At 57.7% G+C, this 21771-nt stretch overlaps 1 protein-coding gene across 1 annotated transcript; it reads left to right on the top strand.

Moving 5' to 3' along the window:
* Positions 1 to 1140: 1140 nt before the first annotated feature.
* On the top strand, positions 1141 to 2918 carry LOC132334594 (serine/threonine-protein kinase pim-1-like; the record flags this gene model as incomplete). The annotated part of the gene is made up of 4 exons (XM_059860701.1): positions 1141 to 1197; positions 1630 to 1749; positions 2346 to 2396; positions 2625 to 2918. Coding segments are annotated over exons 1-4 (522 nt in total), but the record flags the coding sequence as incomplete, so codon positions are not given.
* Between the last annotated feature and the right edge of the window lie 18853 nt (positions 2919 to 21771).

Below are 21771 nucleotides of genomic sequence, written 5' to 3'. Positions count from 1 at the left end.
CAGTGTCGGGAGCTCAGCGCACGCGGGGCCAGGCCCAGAGCCCCGGGCACGGCCGCCCATTGCGGGGCAGCGGCGCAGACGGAATGTCCTGCGGCCCAAACCTCCTGCTCCTGCCACACAGCGCCAGCGCTCTCCCCCTCCTCCTCCTCTCCCAGCACGGCACAAATTCCAGCCCGGAGGAGGCTTCCCCAGAGAGGGCTCAGGCTCCTGCTTCAGCCTCAGGGTCCCTGCAGAGGAACAGGGCATCTTTCGGGCAATTCCACAAGCTCAGGGCTGCCGTTTCATGGGCAATCTGGGATGAAAATGGACTTGTTAGGAAGCACAAAAGCAGAGGGAATTGATCAGAAATTATTAGGAAAAAATGACCTTTCTTAGAGACAAAGTTTGCCAACTCATTCCATGCATTTCTCCTTTTCAAATTCTTCCAGTCATCTCCTGAGAGGTCCAGCATGTTCTGGTACTTTTCATGAACTGACTGTACTCTTGATTCATATCAATGCATGAGATGGAGAAGCATCTGAACTGAACACTGAAACAAACTCCCTCTGTCAGCCCATTTTCATCTTCTAGATCACTTTCCCTATGTCCACGGGCATGTTGGAATGATTATCCCACAGCTCTCCATTTCTGGCTGCAGGCTCTGGAGGTTCTTTCTCTGCATTCAGTCAGGTTTGCATTCCCTAACAATTCCTGGTAGCCCATCATGTTTTCTGAGGGTAGAACAGTAACATTGAAAACCTCACCAATGGCACAACTGCCCAGCCCACAAGGAGAAGAAAGAAGAAGCTGTCAAGTTCTTCAAATATTTGTCCTGCTTTGCTGCAAGAGTCGTGCTGCACACACGGTGTGGAAAGCCAAGAGGAGCTGCAGTTGGTGGCACATCTTGTGACAGAAGCTGCACCTCGTTCTCCAGGAAAGATTCTTGGAAAGAGCAAAGAGGACTGAGGAGCAGATGATGGGAAAACTGAAAGAGCTTTTAAGAAATTCAAAGAAAACAGAAAGAAACCATCTGAGATGTTTTACTCGATTTATTTTTATGCTCCCCTTTTCCATCTTGCACTACTTCTCCATCCATTAATTCCAAATGGATCTCACCTCAAAGATCCATGACTTGGCAAGTTGTAGACACTGTCAAATACCATGAGCTACACCCAGTTTGCCTTCCCCGGGTTTTCTTTGGAAAGCAATGCTGGAGAGGTAAGTGCAGTGCCTGGGTCACGTACAAATTCAGTACTCAGGGAATGGGCTCCGATAGTGTTTGACCCTCAGCAGGGACAATGCACAGCAGGGACTGAGGGGATTCCTGTGCCGCTGTGCAGGAGTGCAGACTCTGGGTCTTGGCTGAACACGGCCAAGTTCCCGTGTTTGGACAGGCTCAGGGGCTGCCCCCGGGGAGCGCGGGGCTCGGCGCGGGGGCGAGTGGGCAACGGGCAAACGGACACGGGGACAAACGGCCCCGGCGCTTCAGTTGCAGCGGCAGCAGCAGCAGCGAAAGCAGCAGCGAAAGCAGCGACTTTGCCGAGTCCCTCTTGCTTGTCCTCCCCCTCTCGTGCAGTCCCGCTTGTCCCGCAGTCCCGCTTGTCTCTCCCTCTCCCGGTCTCCCTTTCCCGAGGTCCCCTCCTCTCCCAGTCTCTCTCTCCCCATGCCCGGTCGGGCCATGCCCCCAGCCCGCCCCCGGCCCCGGGCGGGGCTGCCCCGTCCCCGGCCCCGGGCGTCCCGCCGCGGTCTCGCCTCCGGCCGGCTCTGGTCGTACTGGCGGTGGCGCTGCTGGGCGGGCATCAGTGCCTGGGGCTCGGGCGGCATCGCCTCCCTTTGGCTCCGCCTGGCCCGAGCCCGGCTCCGGCTCCGGTCCCGGCCCCGGCCCCGGCCCCAGCCCCGGCCCCGGCCCCGGCCCCTCCCGGGGCCCGCGGAGGACACAGGCGGCGCGGCCGCTCCCGCCGCCTCCGCTGCCGCTTGCCCGGCCCGAGCTCCGCCGCTCGGCAGCGCGGCCGGCTGGCCCCGAGCCGCCGCTGTCCCGCTGCAGGGAGCGAACGCCTGGGGATGGCCGGCCCGGGGCGCTTGAGGGGCGCTCGGGGGCCGTTGCCGGCCCCGGGCCGAGCGCTGACAGCCGCGTCCCACCGGCAGGGAAGGCGCAGCAGGGCCTGAAGGAGCAGTACCGGCTGGGCTCGCTGCTGGGGCGCGGCGGCTTCGGCAGCGTCTTCGCGGCCACGCGGCTCTCGGACGGCGCCCCGGTGAGCGGCGGGCGCAGGAGGAGGAGGAGGAGGGGGCGGAGGAGGAGGAGGGCGGAGGATGGGGCTGAGCAAGGCGGGCGGCGAACTCAGCTCGCTGCTGCCCTTGGCTTGCAGGTGGCCATCAAAAGGGTGCCCCGGAAGCGCGTCCGGCACTGGGGCGAGCTGGTGAGTGAGCGGGGCCAGCGGGAGCAGCCGGGCCGTGCCGGGCGGGGATGAGCCGAGGCCCGGCAGAGTGGAAGCCTCCAGGACGCCTCGAGGGAGAGCGGGCGTGGGGCCAGCGCAGGGCATAGAGCATCCCAGGCTGGCTGAGGGCTTCCCGAGCCCCAGCACGGCATCAGCCCCACTGACGGCATCGTGCTCCTCCCGCAGCCCGACGGCACCAGCGCACCCCTGGAGATCGTGCTGCTGGCCAAGGTGTCCACTGGCTTCCCTGGTGTGGTCCAGCTGCTGGAGTGGCTTGAGCTCCCCAACGATGTCTTGATGGTGCTGGAGCGCCCGGAGCGGTGTCAGGACCTGCAGCGTTTCATTTGGGCCCGGGGCTTCCTGCCCGAGGAGGTGGCGCGGGAGCTGTTCCGCCAGGTGCTGGAGGCCGTGCAGCACTGCACCAGCTGCGGGGTCCTGCACAGGGACATCAAACCAGAGAACATCCTGGTTGACCTGGCCACCGGGCAGGCCAAATTGATTGACTTTGGCTGTGGCACCTACCTGCAGGACACAGCCTACACTCACTTTGCAGGTGAGCCCACACAGGGTGTGCTCCTGGTCCCAGCATCTCATGGCCCAACATCTCAGAGCCCAAGCTGAGTGTGGCAGTGGGGATTCTCCCTTCTGCAGCCCTTCATGGCGCTGAGACTTCAGCCAAGTTGCTTTTGAGCAGGGCTGGGTGTGGAGCCAGCTTCCAGCCCTGCAGGCAGCCTTTGCCCACCACTCTGCCCAGGACTGGGGCTGGGGCAGCCAGCCCAACAAAAACACCCGTGGGTGGGGATAGCCGAGAGGGGGGGTCGGAACCAGGGCCCCAGCCAGTTTGGTGTGCAGGTGAGAAAGGGCTTGGACTGCTCCACTTGCCTGGTTTGTTTTGGGTTCATAATGTTTTTTGGAGCAATGCAGGCAGGGAGGATGCAGGCATGGATTTTCCCCCAGCACTGAGTGGTTTCTCCCTTGTTATGGTGGGGCCTTGCCAGGGCTTCCACTGCCCTCTTCCAATCCCAGTGGCTTCTTTTCCAACCCCAAGTCTGTACACAAGTCCCAGGTGCTGGTGAGAGGGCAGTGCGTCACACCCCATGTGCCACTGGAGCAGGGATGCTGGGGCCAGGCTCTGGGAGCAGCAGCATCCCCCTGATGAACTCCATCTGTATTCCATAGGAACACAGTCATACAGCCCCCCGGAATGGACCCACTTTGGCTGGTACTATGGCAGGCCAGCTACCATCTGGTCCCTGGGCATCCTGCTGCACCAGATGGTCTGTGGGGAGCACCCTTTCAGGAGGGGCCAGAACATCAGCTGGGACCATCAGCTCCTGCTGCCACAAGGGCTCTCTCAAGGTGGATCCTCTTCTCTGGGCATGGGGGGAATACCAGTGCTGGGAGACAGCAGCGGGCTCGTGAGCATCCCGCTCTGGCAGCTGCTGAGGAGGTGGCACATGTCCTGCTCTCCTGCTCTCCTCCAAACCAGGGAATGGATGGGAAAGCTTAGGCCCAGCTCTGAGCACATCCAGCATGGCCTGGGCATGGGAATAGTGGGGCAAAGCCAACAGGAGCCTTCTCCAACTGACCAGCGGTTTGTGGTTTCTCTGCCCAGAGTGCCAAGATCTGATCAGGCGGTGTTTATCCATGCTGGACTTGGAAAGGCCCTCATTAGAAGAGCTGCTCTGTCATCCTTGGATGCAGGATATTCATCTGCACTAGAAGAAGGGAGAGAGCCACAGGCACACTGTGATGCAGGGCCCTGGTAAGTTACAGCTCCACACATGCCTTGGCAGTCAGAAGCAAAGGAAGCCAGACTTTTTTGTCCTGCCCATGTCACTGCCCAGGGCTCATCAGATGGGAACACAGAGCCCTTGTGCTGGAGCTGAGCTGCTCTGCCCAGCACTGGTGGCCACCATCCAAGCTGGTTTTGCTTGTCCTGGTTCCCTGACAGCTGGGGCCTTGGGCAGAACCTGAGAGCCTGGTCTCACCCCAGGGAAGGAGAAGGAGCCCCTGGAGAAGCTGTACCAGGTGGGACTGCTGCTGCTGGAGACAGCGAGGATGACATCAAGGATGGCAACCTCTTCCTGGACCTGGCCACTGGCCAGCTGAAGATGATGGACTTTGATTGTGGCACCTTCTTCAAAGCCAGGCTCCACAGCAAATTTACAGATGCGTCCACACCTAGGGGGATGCTCCCAGATTTGGGCATTGCACAGCCTGGCTGGGAACCAAAGGTTCCCCCTTTGCTGGGGCAGATGCAGCTGATCCTTCAGTCGCCTGCCCAGCTGGTTTTGGCAGGGCTGGGGGGATGGGCTGGGGTGGGTACAAAATGGGAGTGGGCTCCTGGCCCTGCCAACAGCCCCCAGCCCCCACCGTGCCCCGGGCTGGACTGGGGCAGCCAGCCCAACACAAACAAACCCCATGGTGGGAGCAGAGGTGGGACTCCAGAACCTGTGCTGAGGCTGCTTTGCTGTGCAGGCAAGGAAGGGCTTGGGCTGCTCCACTGCCCTTGTTTGCTTTGGGATCAGCATTATTGTGGGGGGCAGTGCAGGGGGGAAGGGAGAAAGCCTGGGCTTCCCTCACCTGTGTGTGGGTTTTTCCTTGCATGCAGGGGTTGGGCCTTCCTCAAGGCCCTGGCAGAGATAAGATTTTTTACCTTTTTTCTTGTTTCCCCTTTTTGTCTGTAATCTATTTTCAATAATTTGTTGTTTGTTTTTCTAGAGGAAGCCTTATAGGTTGGGTCCAGTCTGGATCAGGAAGTGCTTGGGACCAGCTGCAGTGTGGATGGGCCGTGCCCTTGGAGAAGGCTGAGGACATCGTTTGGGACCAGCTTTTCTTCCAGTGGGGGAGGGTGTGAGGTGGGTCCCCGTCTGCCTGGCAGGGTGGGATCAGAGCTTCTGGGAGATGGCAGCGAGCACAGGAGCCTCCTGCTCTGGGCAGCTGCTGAGGAGGTGGATGTGCCCTGGCTGGCTGCAGGCTGGGCACACGTCCTGCCCTCCTGCCCTGCTGCCAAAAGCAGCAGTGATGGGCAGCTCTGGGCACCGCTCTGAGCACGGCCAGCATGGCCTGGGCACCGTGGGCAGCTGGGACAAGGGCACAGGAGCCTTCAGCTGACGGGCGGTTTCTGCTTTCTCTCCTTGCAGCCGGGCTCTGCGGGTGCTGAGGCTGCTCTGGGCTCTGCCAGGGCTCTGCTGGAGCTCAGCACCGGGCTGGAATCAGCCAAAGAAGAAATGGTGTGACCTGCAGCACAGACTTGCTTGAGCATTTTGGCAGCACAGCTCAAGTTTGCAGAGTGTACACCTCCATGGGAAAAGATGACACCCCCCAAAAAATAAATTTGTTCAATAACTTCTGAAATGAAATCAATCTGGAATGCCCCAAAATGACATTTCTCAGCTTGCTCAAGTTGTAGCTCAGCCCTTCTCTGAACAGTTCTCTCCCCATCTGCCTTTTACTACTGCTCCCTCTTTTCCCTCGGTGAGTTCCCAGCCCATTGCAGCCTGTATCACACTGTTGCCTTCCTTGGTGCCCCTCCCCACGAGGAAGGCTGAGCCCCAGGCTTAGGGATGCATCCTGTCACTGGCTGAGGAGCAGCAATGTCTCAGAGGTCTCATGGGATTTTGGTGTCATTGAGAGCCACTCTCCAGCCCTCAGCTCTGCTCACGGCTGAGCTCCCACTCCCTTTCCCTTGTCCTTCCTGCAGGATGAGCTCTCTGAATCCCCTTGAGCCTCTCCACCCTTCCCAGCCCACACACCCACCTCAGTTAAGCCGAAGCTGAAGCTGCTCTGTCTCCTCTGGTGTACAGGGTGATCTTGACCCCCAATGAGTTGCAGCTGGACCAGTTGCTGAAGATTGGAGGTGGGCCTGATCTTGAAAGGCCACACCTGCAACCAACAAGAACTAGTGATATATAAGAGTAAGGAAAGAGGAGTGAGAGGAGTCAGATTACTACTGCAAGGAGCTGGAACAGTCAGTGTGTAGAGGAACTGCCTGTGAGGAACAGCAAGAAGGTATGAAGCTCTGACAATACAAAATCCTTGCGCTATGATGATGCTAGAATTTGTGTTATCTAAGACAACACTCTGGCACACCATCCAGTCCCCTCTGCAGGGAGCCCCAGCCCCAGAGCACAGCACACAACAGTGCAGTCCAGGCTGGAGCAGCAGCCCTGCAGGCCTGGCTTGGCTCTTTGTGGCAAGGGAATGCTCCCTGTTTCCAGCTGTCCCTGCAGGATGGCCCCAGGGCAGAGCCCAGCTGAGCTCCCACTGCAGCCCCTGGAGCTTGGGGCAGACAGTGCTCCCAGAGCTGAGGTTCCTGGGGAGCACCCGGAGCTGTGCCTTGCACTCTGCTGCCATGTGTCCCAGTGCAGGCTGGCTAGTGCTGTGTGAATGCACCAGCCCCTGGTTTGAGTGACAGGGGCCTTGCCCAGTCACATCTCTGCCAAGGCTGCAGCATTTCGCTTGGCAGAACCTGACAAGGCATAGAGAGCAGAGCAATGAAATTATCCAGACTGGGTTTTTCAAAGGCCCTTTAGAAGGAAGGGCTTGAGAATAAATGCCCTCTGTTTGCCACATAAACATTGGGGTGAGTTAGTGTCTTTGTCTTCAACCCACTCCCCCTCGAGCCAACGTTACAGCCACCCACTCCCTCACACATCCCCCTCATGCCTTCCCACTGCTGTGTCCTGTCAGGGCTTCTGCAGCCCCTCGTCCCTTCTTGGCCCAATCCCCTCAGGGTCTCCCCCAGCCCGGCCACGCTGCCCGGCAGCAGCGCCGCAGTCCCACAGCAGCTGCAGAGGAGCCCCATCCAGAGGCACCTTGGAGCCCTCAGCAATCCAGCCAGCAGCACACGGGCAGGAGGACACAGATGGCGCTTCCTGCCTGGGACAGGGCTTGTGGCCATCTCCAGGCACCGCTCTCACAGGGATCTCTGCAGCTCCAGCCCCTGCCCACCCGCTCTGTTGGCAGCAAAAAGGCTTCAGCAGAACCACCAAAGGCCAAGGGGCTTCTGGCCATTTTCCCTGCAACACAGCATGCCGGGACAGCTTGCTGAGCCCAAGCACCGTTTTTCCCCTCTTCCTCTATGCCCTGCAGACCCTGGAAAGCAAAAGAAAGCTCCTGGGAGTCTGTGTATTATAACACACTCTATATTCATATACTAAAGAAAAAACAAAAATAAAAGAACAATCATGAAGAAAGAGAATATTCCCGCTGGCTTAGGTGGCCCCAGCAGACAGAGCCTCTGGGCTCAGCTCTCTACAGATCTCCAGCAGCGCAGCCAGCCAAGCCCCGACAGACGAGGCCGTGTCCTGCATGCCCTGCGGAGCTGATCCTGCAGCCTCTGGAAGACGGAAGATCGCTCACTCTGGAGTGCCTGGAGGACATTCAGTGTAGGAAGTGCCATGTGTGACGTGGCACTGCTGGTGTCCTCTGTCAGGTGTTCAAGGGCTGAAAGAGAGAGGAACAGAGCCACGGTCAGAATCTGAGAGAACCTGAGGAGAGTCCCCTGCCAGGGCCATTCCAGCCGGCTCTAGCCATGGCCAGGAGGGAGCAGGGACCAATGGGACCAGCCCGAAGCTCCTGGCCACGAATCCCCCACGTGGCTCTGAAATCTTTGTGTGCTCTGCCCACGCTGCCCCTCGTCCACACAGGGAGCAGTGCCCTCGGCAGCCGGGGCAGGGCTTGCAGCTCCCCCCATCAGCCTCTGCTTTCTGCACGCTGCCCTCACTCACCGTTGCAGATGAGCCGGAGCTCTTCCTTCTTCCCCCTCAGGTGCCGCCCGGCCATCCCTGGGAACACAGAGCCTGTCACAGCCCCAGCGGCACAGCTCCCTGCCAGCGGCGCTGCTGGCACTGTGGCCACACGCCCTGCTGGCCTGGCAGGGCTCAGCCCGGCCCCTGCTGCACGCGGCCGCCCCAGGGCACGGCTGTGAGAGGGCGGCAGCAGTGCCGGGGCCAGGCGGGGCTCGATGGCGCCGGGCCCGGGTGGCGCTGCCGGGGCAGCAGGCGGGGCTGGGGCCGAGCTGTGGCAGGGCCAGGAGGGAGCGCGGGCTCGTGGCTCACCAATGAACCTGATGGCCACCACTTGCAGGGACTCCTGTGGGCTCTGCAGGTAGGGCAGGGCCCGGCGCAGGTGCTCGGCTGCTCTGCTCCCGTGGTCTGCCAGCTGGAGAGAGCGGCAGGAGGGAAGGGTTGGTGCGGGCTCAGCCCCTTGGCCGGGCGCTGCCTGCGCCCAGCCCCAGCCTCCCCTGCCTGCACAGCCCTGAGGCGCGGCCAGCAGCTGCTGGTGCCGGGCTCTGGAGGGGCAGAGGGCCGGCTGCTGCCCGGGGAGCCGCGGTGCCAGCCCGCCCCCCAGCTCCGCTGGGCCAGGGCTGCATGGGAGCCCGGCTCAGGCCCACAGGAGCCTGGAGAAGAGCCCGCACAGCCTCTGGGTGCAGCAGCGGGCAGGGGCAGAGCTGCCAGCCCCGCACTCTGAGCACCGCCCTCGGGGGCCTTCTCCAGGCTGAGGCTGGGGCTTGCAGGCCATCCTTACCAGGCACTTGGTGAACTTCCACGGCTTCTGGTTCTTCACCAGTCTTTCAAGATCCCTCCTCTTCAGGAACTTGACCACACAAAGCAGCGTTTCCTGAGAAGCCTGGAGAGCAGCAGAGATGCAGAGATGGCCCCACAGCCCAGGGCGCAGGACTCACGTCCCTGTGCCAAGGCCTGGAGGAGGCTGCAGCCTGGCAGGCGCCAGGGCAGGAGGCAGCCGAGCCCCCTGCCAGGGGGACAGCAGCAGCCCACGAGTCCTCACCTGTGCCACATGCCGATTCTCATCATGGCAGTGGAAGAAGAGTGGCAGCAGGCTCTGGCGCAGGGGTGTCTTCAGGGCCTTTTTTTTCTTTTCCAGTGGAAGAGTCACCAAGGTTCTGAAGAGCAGTATGGAGAGCAGCTGCACCTGGCTATTATTCTGTATTGAAGGAAGAAAAGAAGACCTTAGCATTGGCTGCACGGGGCTCAGCTTGGCCCAGGCCTGCAAATCCACAAGGCACAGTGCCTGGGAAGCACCCAGTGGCCGTGGCTGGGGGCAGCGAGCCTTACGTTGTTGAAGAGTGGCAGAAGTGCCTCAAGCAGCTGCAGTGTGATGGGGCTGGGCATCAGCATGTCATTGTCCAAGATGATAAAGCTGAGAAGCATGACTGTCATGCTAACTATCTCTCCATCTGCGTCCCACAGGAGCTCCACAAGACTTTCAGTCAGGCTCCACATTTTTTCGGTCTGTGCGGAACACAAGTTTGTGAAACGCCATCCTGCTGCTGCAGGGCCTAGAGGCCAAAGCCCTGTCCTGAAGCACTCGGGCAGCTGAACTGGGAGGCAGGAGAGCTGGGAGCAACTGCCCCAGCACCCAAAGCTCAGCCAAGCCCAAGGGACTGCATTCCCCAGCTCAGCCTCAGCTGCTGCCCCCTTCTCACCATTGAGGGCTCCTCAATGAGCTCCAGAAGGGCCCTGAGCGCCAGGCGACGCCTCTCCCTGCACTCGCTCTGCAGCTGCCTTGACAAGATTTCCAGGACTCTGTTAGCACCGCGTTCACTCAGGTCCAGGAACTCGAGGACCTGAAAGGCACAGGGCAGTGAGAGGGGACCCGGCCGGCAGGAGCCCAGAACTGCACAGGGCTGGGCCCAGGCAGCAGCACAGGGTGCGGGCACCGTCCCAGGCAGCTGTGGCTCCGAGAGGGCAGAGAGCTGGGAGGCAGCTGAACCAGGCAGTGCTGGCCATCAGACTCACCTCCACAAGGAACGCCAGGGCAGGCAGATCCCAGCGTGGCTCCCGTGTGCTGAGCAGCCGGAGCAGGTAGCGAGCGATCCGGGAACACAAGGGGATGGAGACACAGCACATCTCCCTGGCAGGAGAAAAAGGAACCAAGACTGTGAGCCAGGGGGACAAATGTTTCCCAGGACTGACTCACAGAAGTCTAGTCTTTCCCCAGCATCCTACAAGTGCACCTGGGATATTTCGGAGGTGGCTCCTTTTGTCCACCTTCCTCTCCCAGCCTTTTCCAGTCTGCTTGGCCATCCCTCAGTGACAAGGCCCTCTGGGCTACAACCAGGGGGACTGTGTTGGAAACCCAGGGAACAGAGCACAAATGTCAGAGGCAGTGGGGAGAAGGAGGTCTCACCTGGCCAGCAGACCCACGGCAAAGTGGTGGGTGTCAGCACACAGCAGCGTGTCCCAGCCACCCCTGCGTTCCATTGCCACCACCACATCCTCCTGCTGCATTCGGCAGAGCAGGGACTTCAGAGTCTGCACTGCAAACCTGCGTGCAGAGCAAAGCCCACGTCACGCTGGGAGCACTGGCTCCTGCCCAGGGTCGTGGCAGGGACAGGAGGACTGGGATGAGCACCTGCTGGGGCTGGTGGCAAGGCCATGTTGCTCCTGGCATCCTTTCCAGAAGGTATCGACCTCCTCTGGCACATCCAGAGTGCTGAAGAACACTTGGAAGAGCAGATGCACAAAGAGGCGGGGGAAATACACCGTCACCATATGTGGGACACAGGGCACCAGTAGGATCTTCCACATCACCACAGCTGCCTGCAAAGGACAAAGCCCCCCAAGACAGCCCTCAGTGCTGAGGTGTCCGTGTGGCAGGGCCCAAGCAGGGGAGGGAGAGGCCAGGAGAGAGGCAGGGGGAGCACGGGGCCTGGTGCCCCTGAAGCTGCCCCTGGGCCAGGTTTCAGCCCAGTCCCTGAGGCAGGGAGATGCAGTGGGGCAAGGAAGATGGAGAGCTGCTGGAGTGGCGGCCGTGGGGCCAGCAAAGGCCAGTTGCAGAAACTCACAGCCAGGGCAAAGACACCCGTTTTGTCCCCATCTGAGGTGCACGTGCTGTGCTCTGGCCAGCTCCCCAGCACATCCAGGAGTATCAGCAGCACCGGCTCCGCAGTCCTGGGCGAGCACATGATGCTCTTCCACATGGTCAAAGCAGCTCTGTGGGGTTAGAGCTCTGTCTCAGGGGGCTCTCAGACACAGCACCAGTGCCTGGGCAGCAGTGGGGATCTGAGCTGGCTTCCAGCTCTGCCTCTGCCCACTGGCCCTCACCAGCAGCACCCAGGCAGCCCAGCCCTATGGGGACAGTCCCCTGAGGGGTGGCAAGGGAGCGTGGCAGCAGGCTCGGGGGCTGACGTGCAAGGGCTGGCAAAGAGAACAGCCAGAGGGCCCTGGAACTCTCTGTTGGTCAGACACTTTGGCCAGGCTGTACAGGCTGATGGGCTGGGGAGCCCTGAGCCCTCTGGGCAGGTGGGCCCCATACCTGTCACAGGATGGGGACACACGCAGGAGCGTCATGACTACGTCAGCAGGCTGTGCTTCAGTGAGATCCAGCAGGGTCCTGTTCAGCCTGTGCTCAGCAAACTGATTGGCCAGGAGCCACTGGTGGATGTACCTGACCAGGGCGGGCACCTGGAGAGGGCACAGGGAGACTTGGAAAGCTGCCAGAGGGAGGAATGTCCCCAGCTTCCCCAGAGAAGTGCTTCCCTTCCCAACACACTGCCATGTGGCCTCAAAGGTTTCCAGTGACCAGAAGGCGTGGCTTGGGAGGCCAAGCAATTCCTGGGAGGATCAAACCCTGGCTACAGGCTGCTTACTTGCTTTGGACTGGAAAAGCCCTCCTCTACGAGCATATCCAGCAGGGCAGCACTGGTCTTGGTTTGGAAGATGTGCGAATATGCTCTGAGCCCAGTGCCCATGGGGCTGGTCTCTTCTTCCCGAATTCTCTTCAGGAATTTGCAAACCAGCTGTAGGAGAAGGGCAGGAAGCCAGGGATTTTGCACGGAATGCTCCAAGCACGGTGACAGCAGGCCCAGCCCAGGTGGGGATGGCTGCAGGTACCTGTGCTGTTCTGTGGAAGAGGCCACGGGCGGGGTCCTGCTCTTGTGTGCGCTCCAGGGCTGCACCTGGCAAAGAGGGAGCACAGCCAGAGCTGAGGGGCTGCGGGAGAGGCAGGAGAACACAGCCCTGCCCTGTGCTTCCCTGTGCTTCCAAGGGACAGCCCTGGAATGCCCCAGGGGATGGAGCACAGCCCTGCGGGGTGTCTGCCTAGCCCCTCTTCCGTCCTGTCCATGGGCATGGCCCATGGGATGGGATGGGATGGGATGGGACTGGGATGGGATGGGATGGGATGGGATGGGATGGGATGGGATGGGATGGGATGGGATGGGATGGGATGGGATGGGATGGCGCAGTGCCCAGCTGGCTGCAGGCACCAACTCTGTGGCCCAGCTCCACCACTCACCACCACTCAACGGCTCCAGCTCTTCAGTCTCCTGTGCGGGGGCAGGTCCAGGACCTTCTTCCTCTTCTTCCCTCCAGGCCAGCTTGGGCCCTCTCTGCTCCATGTCTTGCAGGAGAGATGCCGTGGAAAAGCTCCGAGTCAGCAAGTCCTACAGTCGTGCCTGGAAGGCACCTTCGAGAGAGAAGCCTCGGGAAGGCTACAGGACAGCAAGTCCTGCACTCTGGTCTCGAGGGCTCCTGCCACAAGGACAGGAGACTCCTGTCAAGGATTGTGGTGTGGCCTCAAGGGCACTGGCAGCAGGGATTGGAGATGCCTCCGGGGCACCAAGTCCCACGCTCTGCCCTCAAGGGCACCTGCAGAAGAGGAGCCTCGGGAAGGCCACAGGTCAGCAAGTCCTGTGGTCTGGCCTCGAGGTCAGCTGCAGGAACAATGCCTCGGAAAGGCTCTGGGTCAGACACGATCGAACGCGCTGTGCGGGGGCTCCTCACGGCACCGCTCTGTGCTGTCCTGTCCCGTTGCCTGCTCCGAGCACTGTGGCCTGCTCTTGTCACCACCAGCTCCTATGTCACTACGTGTCACAAAGGGCCCTTGGACACCCGTTCTATGCTGACCATGCTACCCCATGTCACAAAGGGCCCCTGCACACACTGCCCCCTCCCCTGGGGCCGCCCCCAGCCCACCCAAAGTGGCCCAGGCTGGAAGGAATCCCTGGTCCCAGGTTTCTAAGCCAGCCTGACAGGGTCTTAAGGAAGGGCTCAGAGCATCAGCAAACGGTGCCCTGCTCTCTGGGCTCAGGGCAGCAGAAGGAGACCCCAGGGCTGCCGAGGCAGCCGCTCTGGGAAGGGCACGGGGCCTTCCACAGAAGCTGGCACGGCCTCCTTGGGACACGTCCCGGCGGGTGGCCATCCTAAACCTGTGGGTGTGACATGGACAGGGAACGTGTGGGCCAGGGCACGAATGCTGCTCTGATCCCTGGGCCTGGGGAGCACTGACATCAGCAGGTGTGGCAGAGTCCCTGCCCAAGCAGACCTGCCACCCCCTGAGCCCTGGCAGCGCTGGTGCCCATCTCCTGCCCCAGAGACCTGTGCCCCCGGGGGCTTCTGTGCCAGAGGGAGCCAAAGCCCACGTGCATTGGGGGCTGTGCTCCTTCCTGCAGGGGCTGTTGGCAGGAGCACCTGGAGCAAATGCTGGCAACACTTGGTCTCGGTCAGAAGCTCTCACTCCATGCTGAAATTATTTTCTATTGAAGTAATTTCCTTTAGCACAGAAACACCTTAGTGGTGAAGGCACAGAAGAATCTGGCGTTTAAGACTCCTCACTTCAGGAAAGCTTTCCTTCCCATTGCTCAACTCAAGGAGTTCCAAAAAGTTGCAAACTTCCCAAATTCATTGGGATGGCCTGAGAAGGTGAAGAGTTGGAAGTTTGCTTCCCATCTCAAAGCAGCAACTCATTTACCCTAATGTCATCCACTGAGAGTCACTTTACAGAACATAACACTACACAGAGGCAAACAAAAGGCCATTCTTTGGTTTGCAAACAGTTGTCTATGAAGGGATGATAATATCCTAATTCTCTTAAGGAATAAAAGCTGTCCAGAAATGAAAGTCCACTCAGTGTTGCAAAAGTAGCCCAAACAAATGGGTAGATGGCAAAAGGGCTAATCCTCCCCCTGGTACAGATATCTAAGTGGCCAGTAAAGTACAGCTCTCCCTTCTTGTTCCCTGCAGGAGAATCAGGACCATGAACAGGAAGAGTCACAGATATTCTTTCTGCCCTCTGTAAGGCAAAGCTGTGCCAAACCACAAATGCTGCCTTCAAACTGACTCAAATTCCAGCCTAGACCTCTCACCTTCCAGACAACTCCTTCCCCAACACTTCACCAACACCAACCCTCCCAAACTCCCACCCAGAAGCCCTCAACACCCCACCAGGACCCCCAGCTGTCCCCGTCCCTCCGCAGAGCTTTCCCACCCCCCAGCAGACGCCCTGGTTCCCTGCAGGAGCCGTGGGATGGCACTCAGGGGGATCTGCCCCAAGGCCTTCCCCGGTGGCAAGCTCAGGCTGCCAGGCCTGGGGTTCCTGGATCACCCTTCCCAGCGAGCCTTCCTGTGCACGGCTGTTCCATTTGCACCTTTGTGCCCAGCTTGGACTTCTCCACTCAACCAGGGCTGCTGGGAAAGGATCCAGAGCAGCCTGACAAGCTCTTTTCTCCAGCTCCCTCCTAACTCTCTGGGGAGGTAGAACATCCCACAGGAAAGCAACTGGTGCCACAAGGAGCAGGCGGCCTCAGGCACCTTTGGCAATGAAACAAGGATTTGTTTGACATAAGTAAGCACAGGCAATTCACATTAGTCAACAAGTACTTAGCACAGACAGACATAAGTACTTAGCACCAGTTAGCATAAGGAAAACCTAACTTGACATGAGAGTGACTTGACAAAAAGCTTTAGACATAGTCTGCCAGAAGAACTAAGGGCAAGTATGGAATCAGCCCTGTGCAGGGAAGCCATGAGGAAGACTTTGTGCTGCTTTGGGGCATCGAGATTGCTCCTGGCCAGTGCCTGGACATCAGCTTCAAGTCTAGGAATCTGACACAATGTATTTCTAACCCCCTGCCTATCGAATCACCTCAGCAGTGTAAAGATGGATGGTACGTTTGATACAATTCCTACATACTGAAACTTCCACTGAAATTTCTAAGTGGCAGAGAAATATTTTAGTGGGGTGCAGACTCCTGCCCTCCTGCCAGGTCAGTATAAGGGCTTTTGGCAGACAATGCATTTGTCTGCCGATTTCTCTGAATTAGGGAAAGCCCTCAGGACTGCTATATCCTGAGGGAACACCCTTGGCCTTGACCTGTAGGCACCTGCACAAGATTAAAATCAGCTGTCTCAGCTCCCAGGAGCTCTCTTGGCCAGCATCCTGACATGGATGCGGGGCTGCTGCGAGGCACTGCTGGGACCCAGCAGGACAGGACCGGCTGTCTCATGTCCACGTAGCACCCCTGACACAGACAGCGTCATCCCAAAACCCGACAAACGCTCACGTGTCAGCAGAGGGGAGCAAGGAGCACTGGGCTCCTCTCCAGGTATCTCAGCTGGGCTGGCTCCACAACACACCCCCATTTGAAGGCCTGCTGATGCCCAGCTGCCAGAAATGCCTACCTTATTCTCTCCAAGATGCACAGGGAGAGCCAATGAGCAGGACGCCTGGAGAGGCAAACCTTCCAAGCCTTTTCTGAGGCCAGGGACACACCAAGATCAGCCAAGGCTCTCCACACTGCCTGGCCCACCCAGCCCAGCTCTGTGCTGGCCCTGGGCCACAGCAGCTTCCACCAAGTAGGAGGCAAATGCATATTGCTAAGAGTTGAAACACAGCAGACAGGGAAGATGTGAAAAGCGTGTCTGTAAAGACCTTTTAATTCCCAGCTCTCAAAGAGAGCTCTGGGGCTCGTGGCTGGACAGAGATGCCCCTGCTCACACCTCTGTCCAAAGTGGGGGAACACACCCTGCTACAGGTGTTTGGGTTGGTCTCTGCAGGTCCAGGTGGATGCCAAACCTGCTCCTCACAGCCTTCTACCTTGCCCTGCCCCTCTGCCAAGTGCAACGGGCCTCAAGGACTGCAAGGAGCACAGAGAGCCAAAGTAGGACACTTTCACCTACCTCACTGGGAGCTCCCTGGGAAGCACTTTCCTTGAGAAGCAAGCCCCTTTCCTCCAAAGGCATTTCCCCAAATGTGTAGCTTTTCTGGGGAACACCAACACACTCTTAAGAAAAGCTGGCAAGGCTGAATGACTTCAGGTCCTTTCAGGACAGGCACTCCAGCTCTAGCTCCTATTCCCCCAAGTGTGTTTCCAGGTGGAGGTTCAGGGGTGCAGCCCCAGGCCCTCTACAAACACAAGGTGCCCGCTGCCTCTTCACCTGCCTCAACTCCTGCCTGCGCTCACGGCAGGAAAACCAGGCTGTTCCCAGCCAGAGCCCAGAGCCCTGTCCCCACAGGACGCTCTTGCCAGAACCTTCCAGAACTCTCTGCTGTGCACGCAGCACTTTTCATGCCCGCTCCCAATAGGCTTTGGAATGCAGAGCACACCCTGGCTGGCTCTGCCACCAGCACGCCCCAAACACAGGTGGAGGAAGAAGCAGCAGGGGTTGTTTTGCGGCCATGCCCAAGAGAAACTGGAAGGGTGCCCTCGCTCTGGTCTCACTTGGTTGGCTTTCTGACTGGCTCTGAGCCTGGGGCTGCCATTCCTCATTGTGGGGACCAGAACCACACCTGGGATCCCAGCACTGCCAGGCAGCACTCCAGGCACTGGCACGGTCATGTGTCTGAGTCTCGGGCACCATGCTGCTGCTTCATTTGCTCTTAGGCACACCTAAAGCTCTCTGTTGAGCCCAGATGGTCTCTGCTTCTGCCCTCTTCCTGATCCTGTGCAGGGATGGAGCAATGCTATGCTTTCAGGAAGCTGTTCTTGAAACCTTCCAGCATTCCAAACCCCTTTGCCCTCCATGGATGCTTGCCATGGAATGCCTCACAGCTGGGTTCAGAGCATCCTCAGCTTGGCTCTTCCAAAGTCCAGGGGCTCCAGGGTGCTCAGCAAGGTCTGTACCTCCACAGCGTCGTGGAAATGGATCTTCAGCACAGGGAACTTCCCAGCCAGATCTGCCCTTGTTCCTGTGTCTGTACACAAAACACGGTGTGGGAGAGAATGGCAGGAGGGGCTTGTGTGTCCCAGGGCCCCAGATTTGTATTCCTCCAGTTCCACAGAGATGCAGGTAAAGCAAAGAAGCCAAACAGTTTATTAATGGAAGGCGAAACAAAGGGATGAGCTAGGAGGGAAGAAAGGGGATGGGCAGGTGTGGAAGCGCTCTGCAGCCACGGGATGGAGGTTTGCTGGCCAGCACACCCTTGGTGGCTGAGGGCACACACGAGAGTGGCCGCCCCCTGATCTCTGCTGAGACCGTCTAGGGTGGCGGTAATTGCTACGGCGTGGGTGACAGCAGGAGCACGGCATGAGAAATCAGAGGCGAAGGAAACAAGGAAGGATCACTCGTCTGAGTTTCTGAGGAATGTTTATTTCTAAAAGGGGTCCAGTGCAAGTGACAAAGAAAATCGATCCCACTAGCATTTTTAAAGAGGGGATGGTACAAGGGGTGGCTACAACTCTCACCCAATGAGGGGATCTTAGGGGAGGAACAGATCACTTAGCAACTCCAATAAGGATCATTCAGGGGAGGGAAGAAGCCTCACAAACCAATCAACCATCAAGACATAGCTAACTGACACAGAACATTCGAGAATACAAGGGGAGTGACTACGGAGACTGACAAGAGTAAGGGGTAGCACAACTGAGATTGACAAGGGCTTCTAAGGGAATGAGGGGGGAGCAGGGAGACTGACACACTGATGGGCAGACAAGTGGTGGGAAAACTTTGTGGTAAACAACTTAGGACTGAACCATTAGGGGGAACAAAATGGGGTACATGGGAGAAACCATTATAACTGACTAACATAGGAAATCTAACTTTTATATTAAAACTACTGTAAAACACCAACTACCACAGGCAGGGTCTGAGGGCTGGAGGGAGGGAGCTGTCTACAGGGAGGGAGAAGGCAGGAGCTATGGGAGCTTCCCACAGGCTCAGCTGTGCCAATCATCAGCTGTGCCTGGAGCTCCAACTGGTCTCCTCTGGTCTCCAGGTGGTTTCCTGTATGCCCAGGAAAGACATAATAACCAGGGTTAGAGGGGCCCTGCCTCTAGCTGGGAAGAGGCACAGCCAAACTGGATCTTCTGGACGGTGTGCATCTGATGGCCTGGCACATCATAGTGACAAAAATACGATGCCTTCGTTGATACTGGTGTGCAGTGTACCCTGATACCATCGGGACATGTTGGGGCAGAACCTGTTTCCATTGCTGGGGTGATGGGGGGAATGGCAGCAATTGACCCTGTTGGGAGCACAGGTGAGCCTGACGGGGAAGGAGTGGCAGAAACATCCCATTGTGACTGGCCCAGAGGCCCTGTGTATTCTGGGCATAGGCTTCCTCCAGAATGGCTATTGCAGAGAACCAAAGGGACTCAGGTGGGCTTTTGGCATAGCTGCTGTAGAGGCAGAGAACATTAGGCAGCTGAACACTCTGCCTGGACTATCAGAAAACTCATCTACAGTAGGACTCTTGAACGTGGAAGAGCAGCGAGTGCCAATTGCCACCTGGACAGTGCACTGCCAGCAGTGTCAGATGAATCAAGATGCTGTGATCCCCATCCACAAAATGATCTGTGAGCTGGAGAGCCAAGGGGTGGTCAGCAAAACACACTCACCCTTCAACAGCCCCACTTGCTCTGTGTGCAATTCTGACAAAGAATGGAGATTGACTGTGGACTATCATGGCTTAAATGAAGTCTCCACCACTGAGTGCAGCTGTGCCGGACATGCGGGAACTCCAGTACAAGCTGGAGTCCAAGGCAGCAAAGTGCTTTGCCACCATTGACATTGCCAACACGTTTTTCTCCATTCCTCTGGCAGCAGAATGCAGGCCTCTGTTTGCTTTCACCTGGAGGGGCGTGCAGTACACCTGGAACCGAGTGCCCCAGGGGTGGAAGCACAGCCCCACCATCTGCCATGGACTGATCCAGGCTGCACTGGAAAAGGGTGAGGCTCCAGAACATCTGCAGTACATCGATGACATCATTGTGCGGGGGAACACAGCAATAGAAGTATTTGAGAAAACAAGGAGGATCATCCAGATTCTGCTGGAAGCTGGCTTCGCTGTCAAGAAGAGCAAAGTCAAGGGACCTGCCCGAGAGATCCAGTTCCTGGGAGTAAAGTGGCAAGATGGACGGCGTCAGATTCCCACTGAGGTCGTCAACAAGATCAACATGATATCTCCACCAACCAGCAAGAAGGAAACACAAGCTTTCCTGGGTGCCATAGGGTTTTGGAGAATGCACATTCCCGAGTACAGCCAGATTGTGAGCCCTCTCTACCTGGTCACCCACAAGAAGAACAATTTCCACTGGGGCCCTGAGCAGCAACAAGCCTTTGCCCAGATCACGCAGGAGATCACTCATGCCGTAGCCCTTGGCCCAGTCAGGACAGGACCAGAGGTGAAGAATGTGCTCTACTCTGCAGCTGGGAGCCATGGTCTGTCCTGGAGCCTTTGGCAGAAGGTGCCTGGGGAGACTTGAGGCCGAGCACTGGGATTCTGGAGCCAAAGTTACAGAGGGTCCAAAGCCAACTCCACTCCCACAGAGAAGGAAATCTTGGCTGCCTATGAAGGAGTTCAAGCTGCCTCGGAGGTGATTGGCAGAGAAGCACAACTCCTCCTGGCACCTCGACCACCAGTGCTGGGGTGGATGTTTAAAGGAAAGGTTCCCTCTACCCACCACACCACCAACACTGCATGGAGCAAGTGGATTGCTCTTATCACACAGCGAGCTCGTATTGGAAACCTGAATCACCCTGGGATTTTGGAGATAATTACAAACTGGCTGGAAGGTGAGAACTTTGGTCTCACTGACGAAGAGGAGCGGGAACAAGTGACACGGGCTGAGGAAGCTCCACCATACAACCAACTACCAGCAGAGGAAACACGCTACGCTCTTTTCACTGAAGGGATGAACCAGAAATGGAAAGCAGCTGTATGGAGCCCCACATGACAGGTTTCACAAGCTACCAAAGGAGAAGGTGGATCAAGTCAACTTGCTGAACTCAAGGCCATTCAGCTGGCCCTGGGCATTGCTGAAATGGAAAAGTGGCCAAAGCTCCACCTTTATACTGATTCGTGGATGGTAGCCAATGCTCTGTGGGGCTGGCTGGAAAGGTGGAAAAGGACCAAATGGCAGCATAGAGGAAAGCCAGTCTGGGCTGCTGATGAGGGGAAAGACATTGCCTCTGGGGTAGAAAATCTGTCTGTGAAGGTCTGTCATTTAGATGCCCATGTCCCCAAGAGTAGAGCCAATGAGGAGCACTGAAACAATGAGCAGGTAGGTCAGGCTGCAAAGACAGAGGTGTCAAAGATAGACTTAGATTGGCAACATAAGGGGGAGGTATTCTCACCTTGATTGACCCATGATGTCTCAGGTCATCAGGGTAGAGATGTCATTTCTAAGTGGGCACGAGACCAGGGGGTGGATCTAACCATGGACAGTGTTTCTCAGGTTATCCATGACTGTGAGATGTGTGCTGCCATCAAGCAGGCCCCGCGAGTGAAGCCCCTGTGGTATGGTGGGCGGTGGTCCAGGTACAAGTATGGGGAGACCTGGCAGATTGACTACATCACACTGCCCCAGACACGCCAGGGCAAGCGCTACGTGCTGACCATGGTGGAAGCCACCACAGGATGGTTGGAGACCCACCCTGTGCCTCATGCCACTGCCCAGAACACCATCCTGGGCCTGGAAAAACAAGTCCTGTGGAGACATGGCACCCCTGAGAGAATTGAGTCAGACAACAGGACCCATTTCAAGAATGGCCTTATCAACACCTGGGCAAGGGAACATGGAATTGAATGGATATATCATATCCCCTATCATGCACCAGCTGCTGGGAAAGTTCAACGGTGTAACAGACTAATTCTGACTACCCTGAAGGCACTTGGCAGGGGAACCTTCAGAAATTGGGAAATGAACTTAGGAAAAGCCACCTGGATGGTAAACACCTGAGGGTCCATCAATCGAGCTGGCACTGCCCAGTCTGAACCCCTGCACACAGTGGATGGAGATAAAGTCCCTGTGGTACATATGAAAGGAGTTTTAGGAAAGACTGTTTGGATTAATCCCACCTCAGGCAATGAGAAACTCATCCATGGGATTGGTTTTGCCCAAGGACCTGGTTACACTTGGTGGGTAATGCAGAAAGATGGAGAAAGCTGTTGTGTACCACAGAGAAACCCAGTCTTCAGTGAGAACTGTGTGTAAGGTTTCATTGTGATGCAGATGGAAATAGAATAAGGGGTGGATAATGTCCTGGATTGCAAGGTAATTAATGTGTATATTCTATTTTCCATCTGTTAGAGGTGTGGCAGTTATCTTCTGTTAATTGGGCAGTTTTCTTTATCTCTTCCACAAACCAATCCTCCCTCTGGGAAATAT

The sequence above is a fragment of the Haemorhous mexicanus genome, chromosome 16, assembly GCF_027477595.1.
Source record: "Haemorhous mexicanus isolate bHaeMex1 chromosome 16, bHaeMex1.pri, whole genome shotgun sequence".
Classification (NCBI taxonomy): domain Eukaryota; kingdom Metazoa; phylum Chordata; class Aves; order Passeriformes; family Fringillidae; genus Haemorhous; species Haemorhous mexicanus.
This window is presented reverse-complemented; position numbering and strand designations above follow the sequence as displayed.